At 39.4% G+C, this 19,642-nt stretch overlaps 1 protein-coding gene across 2 annotated transcripts in view; it reads right to left on the bottom strand.

Annotated features, from left to right (window-relative positions):
- The window catches only part of C6 (complement C6), a 65,477-nt gene extending 49,005 nt beyond the window's left edge, over positions 1-16,472 (bottom strand). For both annotated transcript variants that reach the window (XM_041631224.1, XM_041631223.1), the window contains exons 1-5: positions 16,369-16,472; positions 8,921-9,083; positions 7,593-7,749; positions 6,394-6,538; positions 1,294-1,435 (exon numbers count right to left, since the gene is read on the bottom strand). In XM_041631224.1, coding sequence (XP_041487158.1) covers positions 1,294-1,435; positions 6,394-6,538; positions 7,593-7,749; positions 8,921-9,063 — 587 coding nt within the window. In that variant the 5' untranslated portion in view covers positions 9,064-9,083; positions 16,369-16,472. The remainder of the gene's footprint in view (positions 1-1,293; positions 1,436-6,393; positions 6,539-7,592; positions 7,750-8,920; positions 9,084-16,368) is intronic.
- Between the last annotated feature and the right edge of the window lie 3,170 nt (positions 16,473-19,642).

Genomic DNA, 19,642 nt, shown 5'->3' on the forward strand with positions numbered 1-19,642 from the left:
TTGGCTTCTTTCTGACCCCAAATTAAAGGGTGGGTCCTTCATCATGGGAACGGAGGACAAAGGAGATTATCAATTTCTCTTACATTTCAAACTGATGTTAGTTCCATTCTCCTTGACTTCTTTCATATTCTCTAAACTATTTGGAAACATAGACATAGCATAACAAATTTAGATCCCCTTGCTAAATTGCCAGTGCCTTTCTGAAATAAAAACATCAGGATTTTAAGTCTCAGTCAACAAATGATGCATGCTCTTGGGTGTTTTTGAGTATTTAAGAGGGTGCTGCTATGGAGTTAGAGAAACAGATTTGGTTTTGAAATGTGACCTTGAATTCTGGTTCTACCATTCATGGCTTGGCAGACCTAATTAAACTTTCTGAAGTTCAGTTTCTCATTACTAAGGTGAGAACAGATGATAACTCAAGGTTGCCCTTCTGCCTGTTGGTTAATCACAGATTTACTCATAAATCACATTTTCTATGGGATGGGATCTCTAGCCACACTGACACACATTTTATTCTGTTTTTTTTTCTAATTTTTCTGTATTTTTTATGACTGCTTAACTCTTCTTCCTTCCTCCATCCCTCCCTTATTTCTTCTTGTTTTTGTTTTGAATACTTTATTATCAGAATTAAAGAAAAAGACAAAACAATTAAAAAGTGAGGAGAAGGAGTGGATTTTTTTTTCTCTGCCTTAAGACACAAGACAAGAGCTAGTTCCAGGAGAGGCTCCAAAACCACAGAGAAACCCTGTCTCGAAAAACCAAAAAAAAAAAAAAAAGAAAAGGAAAGAAGGAAAAAAGCCATCAGACATTAGGAGAGAAAGAGAGAGAGAGAGAGAGAGAGAGAGAGAGAGAGAGAGAGAGAGAGAATATGCCAGGTGGGAGAGGGCCAGTCAGGAACTCTAACTCTGCCAAGGGCTTGGCATGGATGAGGATGAAGTGACAGGGGGTGGGGGAGCCCAATGCTGTTCCTAAAACAACTCTCACATTTGAAGGTGATGAGGAACTCTCTTTCTTTCCCTCTCTCTCCCTCCCACCTTCTTTTTCTCTCTCTCTTATTTTGTCTTACTCTCTCACACCAAAAGATGGATTTTCCTGATGGGATTTTGACTCACAACACAACCATAAGCACTGTTCTCTTTTTCCTGACCAATTTCCTCAGTCACTCAAACGTTATTCAGCAGTGTGGGGTTTATTAGCCATGAGTCTGGGTCGTATGTGTTGTTGCTGTACTTCTCTTATCTCGGGAATACTTTTCCTTTCCAAAACGGAAACAAAAATGGTGTTCCATACCCAGTGCCCATCAGCTGCGCGCCAGGAATGGGAAGGTACTTCCGTGGGCATACCGTCTTTGTTCTCCCACAATGCCTCTCGTCGGCATTGTCCCCACAGTCGTTTTCTCCATTGCATTCTAACTTTGTGGAAATGCAGCGCCCTGGTCAAGAAAGTGCACCACAGCGTCACCAACCTGTTATCAGCTAGGAAAGCATTCAAAAGGGGAAGCACAAACGCTTTACACATCAAGAGAAAGTTGAGGGTTAAGTATAGGAATGCATTAAACGAAGCGATAAACTGATGTCCCCTCTAGGGCTTGAGAGTCTAGGAGTCACCATAGGACAATTTAGTTGCTGTTGGGCTATTTTCAATAATAGAATTTTCTTCTCTGCCTTTTTCTGCTTGAAGAAGAGAATTTAAAATTACATTATAGTAATTGGTTTGAGGAAAGTTGGTAGTTGGTTCAGAATTTTGTTTTGATCTCTATGGCAGAGTCTAGATTATTTTTGTTTAAGAACCCCTATAAAGTTTGTGCACACAAACAATCTGCTTGTGCAAACAATACATTTCCAAATCTCTAAAGGTTGTAGACAGGGAGAACCCAGACACTTAACTGTCACCTCACGTACTTCTTCCTGCACGTACAATCATTTATAACTGATTTGACTAAATAAATGCTTCAGGGGGGGATTTGAGTTATCTGCTGAATTAAAATTTTTATTGCTACAAAAGACTCCTGAAAACACAAAGTTTCACATCCTTTGGTTAAAAATTCCCCTTTAGGGAACACTCCTGCATTGCTGATGGGAATGCAAGCTGATATAGCCCCTTTGGATGTCAGTGTGGTGATTTCTCAGAAAACTAGGAAGCAACCTTTCTCAAGACCCAGTAATACCACTTTTGGGTATATATCCAAAGGATGCTCAATCATGCCACAAGGACATGAGCTCAACTATGTTCATAGCAGCTTTGTTTGTCATAGCCAGAACCTGGAAACAACCTAAATGCCCCTTGACTGAAGAATGGATAAGGAAAATGTGGTACATTTACACAATGGAGTACTACACAGAAAAAAAAACCCAAAAAACAAAACAACATCTTGAATTTGGCAGGAAAATGGATAGAACTAGAAAACATCATATTGAATGAGGTAACCTAGACTCAGAAAGACAATTATCACATGTATTCACTCATAAGTGGGTTTTAAACATAAAGCAAAGAAAGCCAGTGTATAAATAACAATCCCAGAGAACTTAAACAACAATGAGGATACTAAGAGAGACATACATAGATCTAATCTATATGAGAAGTAGAAAAAGACAAGATCTCCTGAGTAAATTGGGAGTGTGGGGATCTTGGGGGTGGGTTGAAGGGGTAGGGAGAGGCAAGAAGGGGTAGCAGAGAAAAATGTAGAGCTCAATAAAAATAAATTAAAAACTTCCCTTTAGATGGTAAGTATATTCTAAATAATTCTTTAGATTTTTCAAGATTTTGTTTTATGTTCAGACAGCTATTATAATCATGGCCATGAGCATCATAATCATACAAAATTAAAAGATGGATGTAGATTCTCTCAAATTTAAGATATAGCCTTGAGGAGGTTACTTTTAGAAAACTATATCTCTAGGGGTTTGTTGTATATTTTTAATCTTGATTTAGGTTATTTTTTTAAATTCTGTTCTTGGTTCTAACAGATTGAAGAAGAATCCAGTTTTGGGTAGTGCTTCCTTTCTATTTTCCTAGATAGTGGTACAGATACTCTTGGAGCACATGGTTCTTTGCCAAGCTTTGATACTTCTAGACATTGGAAGGGACCTGCCAAAAAGTGTTGAGATGAAAGAGGAAAGACACCTTTTGAGAGAAGTTTAGTAGGCAAGCTGGAACACAGCTGAGGATGACTATAGACAATATTGACTCAATGGAATAAAAAGTAGAAAGAATGCAACTTTATAAACCATTAATATAGCCCATACCAAAGTGGGGCAAAGAAAGGTGAAGAGCAGTTTGAAGGTTGCATAATCTATTGAGGTCAGCGCATACCTATGCAGTAATTCCCCTTTTCTGTGAAGAACAAGTTTTAAGACCCTCCCACATCCAAGACTACAGGGAGCACTAAACCCTGTAATTCATATCTTGCCTATCTTAAGCACCTATCATAACTTTGTCCAAAACTCCAGTTTGAGATGTGACAGGAAAGCTAGTGATAGTTTACTTCCCCTTCTTTAAGAGTTAGCGACTGTCCTAGGTCTGAGTATCCTCCGCAGATGATTTCCTTGATTCCCTAAAGTTGAGAACTTTCGCCTTGGCACTTTATGCTTCTCCTTGGCTCACATGAATCACCACTGCTACAACCTTGGTACTCTGTGACCATTAATAAGAAAAATAAGGGTTTGTGAACAGGTGTACTGCTACAGCTCACTGGCGTGTTGATCTTATAACTGAGATGACGGGCAGGTGGTGTCTGTTATGTATATGCTGTAAGAAGAGGTGCTAAATACACTGGAAAGGATGGAGTGGGATGGCACACAGTTTCCTCATTCCACTCTGACATGGAATTTAAAAGTTAAAATCATTTATTTCTGGAAATTTTCATTTAACTGATATGTTAAATGTGTGTTGACCATGAGTGGCTGTAATCACGAAGTGAAATCATAGATAAGAGGATTGCTAGCTGGAGCCATATAGCCACCCAGAAGTTGTATACCTTCTTCTCTCCTCGGACTTTATGTGTTATATTGATTGTATATAATTTTTATAAACTATGAAAGGCTAAATAAATATATTATTCAGTGATTGGGAGATACGTTGGCATTGCAGCTAATGCCGTGGTAAGGCTGCCATGTATTGTCCTGCAAGGTATTCTGTCCTTTTAGGACAGGATAATGAGTAATTCTTTGTTAAGTAAGGGACTGAGTGTCACCTCAAATCAGATGATGTCCATCCAACTTCTCTGTTCATATTAGGTGATTTTTGAAAGTACAGTAGCATATCCTTTTCAGCGGAACATTTAACAACCAAAAAAGCCAGTGCATCACTCATTCCGAAAGGATGCCAACCATATTATTGCCAGGGATTTATCAACTGGTAGCTGGAATATAGAGATATTGAACGCTCAGGGTAATGTGGCTTGGGCAGCATAGAGTTCGGGCTCACATCAGCTTACCAACAATTACAGACATTGCAACAATTGGGATGTTTTAATTATTAATTTCATTACATTCTGTTTAATTAGTTTTTGTTGGAGGTGTGATGACATATCAGCCACGGTGGGCACATGAGGTGAGGAGACAATGTGCATGAATTGATTTTCTTTCTCCCTGCCATGTGATTCTCAGAGGCTGGACTCTGGCCATCAGGCCACTGAAGCATCTAGACCTTCCAATTTTTACACAGTGGCTGTGGACATAGCGCTGTTGACCTGGAAATCAGCGCCTGCAGTTGCTGACTTGTCTGAAATTAGCCATTGTATGCTAGCAATCAGTATGTGAATCTAAGATGTTTGTAGGCTTGTGAATTCTTGATTTGCACTAACCTCTTCTATAACTAATTTCCTAGGTTTATCATCTGTTGAAACGAGTCTCTCTCAGTTGTTCACTATAGTAACTGCACTGAAAGCCTGAAATAGCTGCCTTTCAGTTTTAAACTTGGATTTTAGGATTTTGGATATGCTGTGCAAGTCTGGATTATTCTCAGCCACTCCATCAAGGTTTTTATTATCTCCCTGCCTACATTAACTTGTGATGTGACCTCGTCACTAAGGCACAAGATATACCCCCCCCCCCCACCCAACACCTACCCTCTTTTCCTGGGTTAGGAAAACCCTAACATCAGCATTACCATCTATATTTAGAAAAAATTGGCAAACATGAAGGTTGGAAGCAGTGTGTAAGGAAGAAGAAATTTTAGTTCCAAGGCCTTAAGTCAATTATCTATGTCATTTAAAATTGGCTAGTTACTTTTCTGTATACCCAGAGTACACAGAAGCAATGTGGGGTTTATCTCTTTGAAATTTATTGTTTTTCTAACTGAAAGTTGGATATTTATGTGGGAGTTCAATGAACTATGGTTTATATGCTAAAATTGACCTGCATTCATTTTTGTAAATAGAGTTTTACTGGAACACAATCATGCTCATATATTGATATAAGAGGATTAATGATCCAGGCCAATTGAGAAGTTTAACAACAAGATAATCACACATATCGTAAAGCTGATATTGGTCATTTCGATGTTCACTAAAGCATTTATAAAAATTTGATTTTTATTATCCAAAGTGGTGGGAGTTAATGAGCTAGTAATTAACAGATGAGTACCTATAAATAAAGTATTCAAGATTTGACAGAATTCTAATATAACTTAAATATCAGTTCTTAGAAATCTCAGCATGCAGTACACTTGAACCTTGTTAATGTTTAAACCAATATGATATCTCATTATTGTGGAGTGAGGACAACCTTTGGAACCAATCATGAAAATTTGTCTTATTTAGGATTCATCTGACATAATAATATCCCAATAGTTTTTTTTTAACAAACCATTAAAAGTTTGTCTTAAATACAGCTTCATCTGTCACTTCTTATTTAACTAAGCTTTTATATTTATTTATCTATTTGGGGTGTGTGCATGTGTGTGTGTGCCTGAGGATGGGCACTCATGTGAAGCCAAAGCAAATATCAGCAGTCAGTTCTCTCTATCTTTGTGGTTCTAGGAGTTGAACTCATGCTGCCAGTGTGGGTGACAAGCATCTTTATTCACTGGGCTGTCTTTATGGTCCCCAACCTGCCGCTTCCTTTTAATTATTCTCATTATAGATATGTGTTTATTATTATCCATTTGTTAAATTATCTGCTTGTGTCTTTTCCTTTGCCCCCCTTTCTTCCTCTCTACCACTATAACAAAGCATGGATGTGAACACTATTACTTGAGCAAATGTGTCAGGTAACCGGTCAAGAGGATTATGTCTGGAAAGCTGTAATTTCACCCCTGAATGCCTTGGTAATGTGTAGCATAACAACACCCCTGCCCCTTGCTTATAGTGGGGAGGGACTTTTCCTTCCTAGCTTTGGCTGGCACTCAGTAGTTTCAGTGGAGACTGAATAGCCTAGCGGAGTATCTTACCACTGTCACAGAGGAATTTATTCTTGCAATCAGTCTCTTCAATTTTGCAGAGCGTGGATGGGACACATGGTCTAAAGGTCACCAGGGGCTCTGTGCATGGCTGTCCCCCAAACTGACTTGGGCGCAGGATAGATCTAACTTTAACCTGAAAGAGAAGTAGAGGAGGGGGAATAATTCCAAAGCAAGGTCAAGGTTAAAGTGAAAATTCATCCAAGAATGGCTTTTCCCGCCATGGTTATAATCATCCCTATGGTGACAACTCCCGAATGGTACTGATACTTTCCTCCAGTTTCATTATAATGTGTAAGTCACCACTTGGCATGCCTCTGTTTCCCAACCTGCAAAATGAGAAACTGGGCAAAAGGGCTTCCAATGCTTTTCATTACACTGAAATCACAGGATTATAAATTATACCAACAACAAATGAAAACTTTACTGAGACTCTCCTCTGTGCATGCATGAAGTAGCTCTTTTATATCCCAGGCAGGGTGAAGCGATAAATCGGAAAGGATTTTGAGATTCCTTTGCATAAGAAAGTCACTATGGAAACTGGCTTGACGTAATATCCACACTTTGGAACATTTTGGTGAGGAGTAGAGACTAGAAATATGACAGGCTTAACCAATGCTGTCTTAAATTGCAGAAAAACTTGAGTTCAAAATACAGTTCAATTATTAATTAGTGGTACATCCTTGTTAGAAATACTCAGCCCATAAGGAACTGGAGCATATCCTTCTGTAAACATATAGAAAGGCACTAGGATGTGAAGTTTGTGTGGTTCATGTCAGGGACGCAGCACGGTTCTTGGAAATTGGTCTCTACAAATGAGTTTCAGTTTCTTTTTTCTCTCTGGTGTGCAGTTGTTGGGAACAGAGGATTCTGACTGATGTTGACATGGGTCATATGATGTGGCCCTTCCAGGAAAGAGTATGAGCACGGTAAATATTGCAGCTGGGAAAATAAACAAGCTGTGGACCTTTCCCATGGTTAGACAGAATTTAGGGGAAAAGCACAGAGCCAGGGGTTTGATTTATCTCCCTTATTCTGTTTATTTTTAAGCACTACATGAAAACTGAATTTCTTAGCCTTTCTTTTTGCTTTCAGAAGTGTCAGGAGGCATGGAGAGTGGATAAGTATGATATGGTCACTGGAACTCATGTGCGATTCAGACTATCTGGGTATGCTTGTAGCTCACATACCTGCTTTTCAATGCAAGGGTCGCAGTCTGACCATGGCCCGTAGTCTCCAAGGACACAGTTGATGGGACATGTCTGCACATTACACTCTCTGGTCTCCTGCTTGGTACAAAGCTGGTCACAATAGTTTTGCCGATAGTAATCATTCACTTCTATTCGCCTGTAAGAATCAGAAAAGCTACCCTGAGTTTGCGTTTTCACAGCACCTTCAAATCAGCAACAAAACTGATCTGACTACAAATTAGAAAAAAATAGCTACCAAGAGTAAAAGAAAAACCTTTCATAAAGAAACCAGGGAGGTTGGTTTATATATAAGATGGTGCAGCTTAGCCGAGCACAGCACCGGGATGAGTATGGGAGTTCAAAGGAGAGAATTTTGACAGGGATGGCAGATCATTAACCCATGTGAGAAACCCTTCCAAGGGTACAGGTCTGTCTGACTGTGCAGGATGGTCATGAATTATCCTGTGCTTGAAAGATGCCAATGTATATAAATACAATGATTGGGTTGGATTGGAATATTGGCATAAGGGAGAAAAATGTACAAAACTCAGATAAAGTCCCTAAGTAGCAAAGCAAAGGACCTAAGAAGGGAGAGTAAAACTTAGAGGCTAAAGAGAGCTTGGGTATCCTGGGCGCAGCTTGACTGTGCTTGACTGAAAGGGATGGTCTCTCTTTGGCAGTCAGTGGAGAACTACAGAACTCTTGAACAGTGGGGTCTCTTCTCATACTTCATGGACTGTTTATTGGAAGTCAATTGGTAAATGTAATGAGATTCACAAAAAATACTTTTCTAAAATGTTTCTCTAAAAGAGCTATAATAGTAAGAAAACGTGAAACACAATTTTCTCCCTTAAGTCATGTGAGCACTACCATTGTACAGAACATTAATAGAAACAAGCAAGGTGCATAGGCGAGTAATCTGAAGCGTGAAAGGACCGAAGTATTAAATTCTAGCAGGTAAGCACAGTTTCATTGCCATCGTGATAGTGCCAAGAATCAAGCAAATGGCTATTAGTGCTGCTCAGCTGAGGTTTTGTTACTCTCTGTTTAATGACTATAAAATTGTCTATGATTAACTCACTAACTGTAGGCATGTACTAACTAAAAAGAAACTGAATCAAGTTTCTTTGAAATTCCTTAATTTTGCAAAAAGAAAAAAAAAGTAGACTTCATTTTAATCTTGTGTAGGACAGAACTGAAATTCTGTCTCAAGTCCCAAGTTCCCATTTGAGATCTAAATGTCCTTCACTGCATAGGGTGATCTATTTTATAGGACCCACTCCATCCTTGAGATATGGCAGAGCACAAAGCACTAATCTCATACTCACCGCTGTCTCCTCTGGGTTCCAGAATTGCAAGATTTAGAACAGCTGGACCAGTGACTCCATGGGTAGTGGTCACAAAAACAGGCTTCGCTCTTGTCAATCAGTATGATTAGTAAAATGAAGCTCAAGGTGAGATGTTTGGCCATGCCCTGACAATTCCCAGGCCCTGAAATAGAACAGCATAGATATTCAGTGCCTTTAGGGGATAAAACTTTAGAAGCAGTGCTGAGTTACAGATTCATCTGATTATAGAAATCACTTCTCTTTCTCTACTTTTCATGCGGTAAGATAGTACACAAATTCATATGTGAATAGATATTAAGTGTTATTTTGAAAGATTTTAGCATAAAGATGAACAGAATTGTAACCTGTGGCGCACAGCGCCCATCTGCACTCTATGCACCACCATACAGTTCGTGAACCGGGCAAGGGGCTGGAGATTGAAACACACAAAGACATACAGACAGAGACACAGATCATCCTTGAAGCCAGAAGCCTCAAGAATGCCTCCTTTATTAAAAAAAAAAAAAGAATGCCTCCTTTATTGTGTTCAGGGGCAGCTTATATAGTGATAGTCACACCCCAGCCAAACGCAGCAGAAACCATTCCCCTACCATCAGGAACTCCTCAAGGTCTCTGCTCAGAGCAGCTGTAGGCACTCAGATCAGGGGAAAACAAGTTGTTTACAAGAAATTCAGGATCTGGCGGTTTAAAGCTCCCAACAGTAACCTCCATTATAGTCCAGTAACTAGTGACAATGCACAAGACAAATTATGTAATATGTATTTGCAAGACATTTAATTCATTAAAATATTATTTTTTTGTGTGTAAAGGGATTCATTTGCTGTTGAACTATACATAAATATTTTTAATTGATTTTATTGAGATATATAATTTTTTCTCTGCTCCCCTCCCTTCCTCTCCCCTCCCCTTCAACCCTCTCCCATGGTCCCCATGCTCCCAATTTACTCAGGAGATCTTGTCTTTTTCTACTTCCCATGTAGATTAGATCCATGTTTGTCTCTCTTAGGGTCCTCATTGTTGTTCAGGTTCTCTGGGGTTGTGATTTGTGGGCTGGTTTTCTTTGCTTCATGTTTAAAAACAACTTACGAGTGAGTACATATGATAATTGTCTTTCTGGGTCTGGGTTACCTCACTCAATATGATGTTTTCTAGCTCTGTGTATTTGCCTGAAAAATTCAAGATGTCATTTGTTTTTCTGCTGTCTAGTACTCCATTGTGTAAATGGGCCACATTTTCTTTATCCATTCTTCGGTCAAAGGGCATTTAGGTTGTTTCCAGGTTCTGGCTATGATAAAAAAAAGCTGCTATGAACATGGTTGAACATATGTCCTTGTGGTACAATTGAGGATCCTTTGGATATATATCCAAAAGTGGTATTACTGGGTCTTGAGGAAGGTTGTTTCCTACTTTTCTGAGAAATCACCATACAGCTATGTATGGTGTACCAGCTTGCACTCCCACCAGCAATACAAGAGTGTTCCCTTTACCGGACAACCTCTCCAGTATTAATTATCATCATGTTTTTGATCTTGGCCATTCTTACAGGTGTAAGATGGAATCTCAGAGTTGTTTTCATTTTCCTTTCTCTGAAGACTAAGGATGTTGAGCATTTCCTTATGTGTCTTTCACCCATTTTAGATTCCTCTGCTGAGAGTTCTCTGTTTAGATCTATACTCTATTTTTATTGTATTATTTGTTCTTTTGATGACCAATTTCTTAATTTCTTTGTATATTTTGGAGATCAGATCTCTGTCTGATGTGGGGTTGGTAAAGATCTTTTCCCATTTTGTAGGCTGTCGTTTTGTCTTGTTGACCATGTTCTTTGCTTTACAGAAGGTTTTCAGTTTCAAGAGGTCCCATTTATTGTTTCTCTCAGTGTCTGTGCTACTGGGGTTATATTTAGAAAGTGGTCTCCTGTGCCAATGCATTCAAGTGTACTTCCCACTTTCTCTTCTATGAGGTTGAGTGTGGCTGGCTTTATGTTGAGGTCTTTGATCCATTTGACTTGAGTTTTGTGCATGGTGATAGATATGGATATAATTTTAATTCTTTTACATGTTGATATCCAGTTATGCCAGCATCATTTGTTAAATATGCTTTCTTTTTTACATTTTATATTTTTTGTTTCCTTGTCAAAAATCAGGTGTTCATAAGTGTGTGGATTAATATCTGGGTTTTCAATTAGCCTCATTGGTCCTCTTGTCTGTTTTTATGCCCAAACCAGGCTGTTATAGCTCTGTAGTAGAGTTTGAAATCAGGGATTGCAATGCCTCCAGAAGTTCTTTTATTGTACAGGATTGTTTTGGCTATCCTGGTTTTTTTTGCTTTTCCATACGAAGTTAAGTATTGTTCTTTTGAGGACCTCTTTCCACTTTCTGTTGTCTTCAATTTCTTTCTTCAAAGATTTAAAGTGCTTGTCATACAAGTCTTTCTCTTGTTTGGCAGATGGGAGCAAATATAGTGACCCAAGCCAGGCAATAATCAAAGAAGTTGCAAACCTTGAAACACTAAACACCAAATGGGGTGCTGCCATCAAATCCTTCCCCTAAGGATTCAAAGAACTCTGTAGAAGAGAATGGGGGAAGAGTTTAAGGGCCACAGTGACTCTAAGTCAACAGGACCAAGCAATATGAACTCAGAGACTGAGGCAGCATGCACAGGGCCTGTCTGGTTTGCCCCAGATGGGTTCCTAGAGCTGAAAGGAGATGAGGACACATGCTTCCATCCCTAACCCAAAAGCTAACTCAAACTGATAAACAAAAATTTGATTTTCTCCAAGGAAGGCTCATCAGGGGAACAAACAAGCCCCTTGGAGTAGATCTCATGCTCAACAGGAAATGGCCAACACAAAATGAACTCAGCATCATCTTCGGGGTTTATTTGTCTTACAATGTTAAGTTAAAGTTTTTTTTTTCCTTTCTAACTTATAGATCTTTTGCATATATATCGTGGCTTCTGGTTTTGGGTTTTATGGGATTTCTGATTGTGTAAATGTGTGTGTGTGTGTGTGTGTGTGTGTGTGAGAGAGAGAGAGAGAGAGAGAGAGAGAGAGAGAGAGAGAGAGAGAGTTTGTCTTGTGCTTTTTGGCTCTTTGGCTTTTTTGCTGTTTTTGTCATCTTGTGATTTGTTTTTTATCTATCCTATCCTATTCTAACTTATTCTAGCCTATTCTGTAGATGACTTTTTCCTGAGGAGAGTTGGAAAGGGTGTGGATCTGAATAGGAGGGGAGGTGGAGAGAATCGAGATGAGTAGAGGAAGAAGAAACAATAATCAGAATATAGTGTATGAAAACAATATTTTTTAAATTAAAGAAAAAACGGAAACAAAGAGGAAGAAGCTTTCAGGTCATACTTCTCCGCATCATTAGCCATGAATTTCAAGGCTGTACAATTGAGTTAGCATGACAAGAACTCAACCATGACCCTTGATTTTTGGATACGGTGCATCCTTTTGCTGACTTTCTAGCAACCCTGATTATCAGATTCCTGGAGCATTGAGATTTCCAGAGTTATACTACCCTAAGCACAAGGAGATTTTACAAGTCTAATGTTAGAATAAAAGCCGTGACATGCATGCTCTACTGGTGTGCTGTGGGGCCTTGAGTATCTGGGAGTTGTGTACAAAGTCATCACTGTTCTCTGGTATTCACAATTTGCTATTAACAGCTCTAGCAATACATACAACATGCATACAAAGCTCCTGCAGTTAATACAGCCACTTTCATCCAAAACAAAAAGGAACATTCCTTTGTGTTTCAATTTATTTATCTGTAAAACAGGAATAATAGTTTTACTCATGTTGTATGTCAGTACAAAGCTTATGTAAAATGCTTAGAATATGTTTAGCATAGAATCGTCACATAGCAAATATTAAATTATCAAATTGACAGCTTTAAGACCACTGCAGACTGAGCAGCTATTAGTCACACATATTTTCCAGAATCAGGGCCTCTCCAAATCACAGCATGGGAAGATTGAAAATGTGTTCTGATATTAAATAAAGCGATTTGTGTGTCACTTTATTCTTCTTTTATATAATCTGTCCTAACATGTATATTATTTTTAAGTAAATTTAAAATAAGTTTTAAGGCATTTGTTTCATAAACAAATTTATCTTACTTTGATAGAATATAAAAGGTCCTACCAGGGAAATTTGTAGTTCTAAGTGCCTACATTAAAACAAAAAGTTAGAAAAATCTCAAATAAGCAACCTCACAATGTAATTAAAGACATTGGGAAAACAAGAACCAACCAAACTTAAAATTAATTCTTGAAAGAATATTTCAGATTGACAAACTCCTAACCAAATAAACAAACAAGAGAGAATATACAAATTAATAAAATCAGAGATGAGAAGAGAGGCATTACAATAAATACTAAAGAAATCAAGAAAATCGTGATGGCATAACTTAAAAATGTATGTTCCATGAGACTGGGAAATCTTGAAGAAATGGATAAATTTTAGATGCATATGACCTAGTTAAAATCTAGATGAAATAAATACTTTAAGTAGCACTATAGTAATTAATAATATTGAAGCAGAGATTCTAAAAATTTCACTCCAAAAAGTCTAGGCCCATGAATGCAGGGCAGAATTCTACCAGATTCTCAAAGAAGAACACCACCCCCATGCCTCTGTTTTACGAGTGTTCAGGAGAGAGAAAATTCTGCCCTGTATCTACTTACATATATGTACGAATGCACACACACTAAACATGTATAGAGGAAGAAATGCTACAACACTGCTTGGCTTTCTCAAGAAATTATACACTTTAAAGATCTTTCTGATTAATAGGGAGATTTATATTGCTTGTTTTTGTTTGGTTTTCTGAATCTGTAAATTGAACCTAGGGCTTCATATGTGTTAAGCAAACGTTAATGTTTTATGTCTCCAGAACTCCTTTTGTTTGTTATCTAGAGACAAGGTCTCAGTAAGTCACTCTTTGTAGCCTCGAACCCTTTTAACTCTGCACCTCAGACTGGACTTGAACTTAGGAACCTCTTACCTCAGACTTCTGGTAGATAATACTTATTACAACTTGGGCCACCGTGCGAGCTATTTTTCTTTTTGTTGTCGCTGTTGACTGCGCAGTTTTATGCCATATGGATACACTAATTGCAGTGAACCATTATAATCACTGTGGAGATTCAGTACAAGCAGTTGCAGTAACTTTGTAATTAGGTGTTAGCCTATTTCAGATGTATATACATGGAGATAGCAAGTATGTTCTTTGCAGCAGAACTGTTCTGTCAAGCCATTTTTAAATATACAAGTTTTAATCTTGCCCAATTATCCTACTGAATTATAGTTCTTTTAACTGTCTCAGGGGGTTAGTTTCTGATTATACTTTAATGTAATGAATTATAGTTCTTTTAACTGTCTCAGAGGGCTAGTGTCTGGTTATATTTTAATGTAATGAGCTTTTATTTCTTAGTTGTGATAAAAGGATACGTCAAGAACAATAGTATGGGACTACTTATTTAATAAATCTTATTTCAAGCCAATAGATAAGGCCGAGTTGTTTCTCCAGAAATGAGGACTTCCTGTTAAGAAGTTGCTCAACCCTTTTATCTTCTCTGCCAGATCAGAGGAAAGGGTTGGCGTCAGCAACCAGATCCACAGCCATATGCTGGCTATGCCCTTAATTGTAAATGGTGATCTACCTGCTCTTGCATATCTGATGCTGCTGGGCATCAATAGCAGCCATTGTCGCTGACTGCAGAGGGTAGGCGGATGCTGAAGATCCTACCAATGCTTTTGTCTCCTTTAATCCAATTCCTAAGCTGCTGTAGCCCTAGCCTATTTGAATGATAAAAATGGGTCTTCTTGACAAACTCCTCTACTTCCCTACTTGTATTTCCTCCCCTGCACTCCCAGCATCATAGTAGCACAGGGATGACAGGCAACAGAGAGAATCTGGGTGAGTATCAGAGTAAATGCTGCAATGTCGCTCTTGGCAGAGACATACATACACCTTTCAGAATTTCCCTTTATAGTAAAAAGAAAACAAGTTCTTAAATTTTCTGTGTAATTAGCATGCAAATGATTGAGATAAGTGGAACTGCATGGCATTATCAGACCTGTTCTCAACAAATGCTATCTGCCTTGATTTATAGAAACTTGAAAGATCATGGCTGCGTTTTCATGCCAATTATCATCAAAACTCCCAGGACAAGGTTCATAGAGAATATTCTGACTTGTTATTTAATTATAATTTTTCTGGAGAGAAATTTGGATGGCAATGAAAAAAAAAAGTTGGTGATACCAAAAACTGATTTGATGAGCTGGTAGTGGCATAGCCGGCTGGCAGCATCTTCTTTGATAACATTTTCGTTTTGATGAAAAATTGCTGGGTTTGGGGTGTCAGTCAGTGGCACGGCATTTGCCTACATTGCCTGGCATGCATGTGCAAGATGCGGGGTGTGAATCGGGCACTAAAACAGATGAACTAGAAATAAAGGTGACTGTGTGTTAAAAGGACAATTCCAACTCAAACAAAGAGAACTATTTCTTTAATTTATTGTTATCATAGCTGAAAATATATAGTTCCATGTTTTTCATTCTCAATTTCTATCAACACTTTAAGGGTAACTAAAAGTCAATGCAAATATTAGACTCACTTGGACATCCATTTTTATGGAAATACCAAATTAACAAATGCTCAGTAGGGATAGGAGGGAGGGAGGGAGAGAGAGAGAGAGAGAGAGAGAGAGAGAGAGAGAGAGAATATAGTTGGGAAACTCCTTCCACTCCAGGTCAGGGTAGAAGAGCAGTCGCTCTGCAGTTTTCTGGTAATTGCTATCACCTCTTGACCTCTCCAAAAGTCAACAATCTGGCTGAACTGTTGAAGATAGGCTTGTGAGCATTAGAGAACCCTGGTTAAGAAGGGAGTTCATCATACCCTGTCACCTTTGGGCACACTTTACTCACATTAAGAACATATCTGGAGGGCAGTTCAGTGACGCTGACCTTGCAGATCTCAACAGACGCTATAGTTTAACCTCAGCTGTGCTTTCTTTCTTTTTCATTTGCTTGCAGACTTCTTGAACCTCTTATTTCTTGCCTCCCCGCCTCCCCCCCCCCCCCCCCCGGCATGCCCCGTGTGTGCCCCAGGGGCTCAAAAAGAGACACTTACACTGCTCATTGCAGTTTGGGAGTCCAGACACAAAGCTGACCTTGGCTGAAGAGTGTGTATGCTCTTCTTTTAACTCATAAAGTGACTTAATATCAAATGTCCCCTTAAAGGACATTTCTTCAAAGTATGTGAGCATTTGCTTCTTTTGAGATTTAAGCAAAGTAGTTACATCTTAGTTCAAAAGAAAGACAAAGAAATGGTGGTCATCTGAGGGCTATACTTTCAGTCTTGGTGTGGGGAGTTTCTTGGAAACCCCGATCTACAATTAAATGAAATGATTAGATCACTTACCTTAAAATGGATTTGTCCTGTTCAGGAGCCTAAGCTGTGAATGGCTGCACAAGCAAAGGGGTTTGTGTGAGGGCCCAGAAAGGCATTCTTCAAACTGCTGGGTGACAGCAGAGAGTGCAGCCCTAGAGTTCTAACAGTGACTTAGACTGTTATCAAAATAAACATTGTGTTGAAACGCTGACTTTGGAAATAATTACTTCAAAAGGCAGAAACCCTGAAACTCCAAGCATAGCAGATTATACAAGGTCCTGCATTTTTTTCAGTGATTTCCTCATTCATGGTTGCTGCAATAGCTCTCTCGTCGACGCTGTGGAGAAACTTTTCTTTGGAAGTAGGTGTGGTCCTACTCGTCCTGTAGAGTGAGGGATTACTCTAGGGATGGGAACCAAATACTTGCCTGAAGTTGTGCTTTGATCTGCTTCTGGCCGTGCAAAGGATATATGTGCTCTGTAAGTCATAGTTGGCTATTTGCTACTGAAAGACAAATGTACCAGGAAGCTAACATGCTGAGCTTTTTCAGAGTGTTTAAAGTGTTGACTGCATCCAAAGAATCCAGATCAGATAACATTCCCTGTAGTTTTACAATGTGAAAAGTTGTTGGCAACTGATTAGTAAGACAGCATGTAATTTTAAAGGAAGAAAACGGTAGCAAAGGAAATTAAGAGTTAAGATGAAACAATCACCCCCGCCCCCCGACACACACACACACACCAAGGGAACATGAATTCAGTTACAAACCGTTATTTTTCTGCTAATGGTGACAGATTCAGAGCCAAAGGACACTTTCTGCCTAGTAAACCCCAAGTATAAGGCAACAAACAGCGGAAATTCTGATCCTATCTACTAGGCTTTCTGCCTGTTATGTACCGACACACCAATGGATCACTATTGCAGACAAATACTGTAAGTTCGCACCAGAGAACATGGTAATCACACTGTTCCATAAGCCTAGCAAGTGTAATTTGCTGGTCACTATGGGGGTAGATAAAGTGGAGTGGTGAACTGAGCCACTGTGCTTGGGAAACCATAGATCAAAACTCTCACGTGGAGGAAATGGAAGCACTTCAGCTGTCACATGCTTCCCCTTTATGGTGTTACTTTAAAACAACCAGAAATCGACTTTAAATTAATTGAACTTAATGTCACCACATATGGCTTGTACACTTTGCTCTAGCTTATCAATATGATTATGCCATTCTTTCAATGGCTTCTGCTCACTTTAAATTGCCAACCAAAGCACCCTCTTCTTAACCCACTGTGTTTCCTAGACGTGACACAATGTCTGCGTTTCTTTGAACACCCAAGAAGTTCCTTTTACCCCTCCTTGATTCTTTTTCTTAACTATCTGTGATTTTATCTTCACCTCACTTCCCTCCCTCCTTCCTCCTGTCTTTCTTTTTCTCTTTTGAATGTTTCACCTATTTTGTAGACTTACAATTATCCCATTCTCTGTTGCTTTGTAATTTATCAGTTTCAGGATGCTAGTGCCCATTGACACTATCAAAAGAAGAGAATGGATTGCAACCATTGCTTCCCCTCTACCCCTCCTCTCCTCTCTACTCTCAATGAAAGATGTACTCACTCCCAGTCCCTGAAATATTACCTTTTCTGCTTGTGACTGAGAAAATTAATACTCCATTCTTAGCTAACCCAGAAGTGATTTTTCCTGAAGGCAATACCAGAAAAGATAATACTGAATTCCCCCAGGGCCCACCAATATTTGCTTCTAGACCTATAATCAGACTAAAGGCAAAGCAGGCTCCTAGACAGGAGGTAGGAAGTGTAGTCCACGAGGAAGGGTGCTAGACTACTAAAGAGCTTAAAGAGCTTGCTAATTCATTCCAGGAGAAGTTGGGGGAAGATGTGTGGGAATGGATTTTTAAAACTGGATCAGTCAGGCTGAGTTTATTGATATGGGTTCACTGAGTGGCCATTCTAGATTTCCTATGGAAGATAGCACAGTTGAAAATGTGTCAAAAGTTTGTTTGGATGGTTGGATGAACTGATTGTCAAAAGCTGACCTACGAAAAGCAGATGGAGATGCCAGATACCCCTTGGCTTAGTGCTGATGAAGGGATTTTAAGGCTCAGGGAAATTACAAGGCTAGAATGGTTACACTGTCTGAAACCTAATTCTCCACAATGGGAAGGCCCAGAAGGCATGCCCTTTTCTTTCTCTGAGACCCAAACTAGGGAAAGGGGGCCAACACATTTGGAGAGCTTTGTTGTTGCCCTCTTCCTGGTACCAGACCCTGGTTGGAGACCCTGCTGCTCAGATGGACAAATGGGCCTCACTGGACCCCTAAGTAGCAGGGGCCAGGTGGCAGCACTGAATCACCAAAGGCAAGGTGGTCACAGGGATCGTAACAAGCAGCATAGAAAAAGTAATGTCCATAATGGCAGAGTAGTTTTTATGGTAACATGGTTAGTATGGACCTTTGGTACTGGCTAATTAATCATAGTGTTTTCAGGCATGATACAGATAGGAAGCCCACTGAATTTTTGTTTGATCTGTGTAAACAGTAAAATTCGCCAACACGTGAAAGAAAGGTCACAGTGGATTGCACTGACAGGGACTCTCAGCTGGTGAACCAATGTCCAGATTTGACCCAGTTTACACATCCAGAAGCCCTGAAATAGAGGGAAGTTCAGGTACCCCCGAGGAAGGGCTTTGCTAAAAAATTTAAGTTTTACTGTTAGCCTTTCTACAGTCTTTCCCCAGAGAGACCTAAGGCCTTTAACAAGGGTAACAGTACACTTGGGGAAAGGAAAAAAATAACCATCAGACGTTCCAGGGTCTATTGGATACTGGTTCTGAACTGACACTGATTTCTGGGTAAACCAAAAACACATGGCCCTCTAATTAAAGTAAGAGATATGGAGGTCAGGTGATTAATGGAGTTTTGGCTAAAGTGTGACTCACAGTAGGTCCAGTGCATCCCCAGTCTCGTCCTGAGGCTATTTTCCAAGTCCCAGAATGTATAATTGGGATATGTAGAATGAGTTGGCAGGATTCACACAGTGATTCCCTGATTTGTGGATTGAGGGCTACTATGGTTGGAAAGGTTAAATGGGGGCTGTTAGAGTTACCTCTGCCAGGGCAAATAGTGAATCAAAAACAGTAAGTACCGCAACCCTGGAGGAACGCAGAAACTTGTGCCATCATCAAAGACTTGAAAGATGCAGGGATGGTGGTTCTCACTACTTCTCCCTTTAACTCTCCTATTTGATCATTGAAGAGGACAAATGGGTCATGAAGGATAGCAGTGGACAAC

This window comes from Microtus oregoni, unplaced genomic scaffold, assembly GCF_018167655.1.
Source record: "Microtus oregoni isolate MIOR12 unplaced genomic scaffold, Mior012 000036F_ref0000092, whole genome shotgun sequence".
NCBI lineage: Eukaryota > Metazoa > Chordata > Mammalia > Rodentia > Cricetidae > Microtus > Microtus oregoni.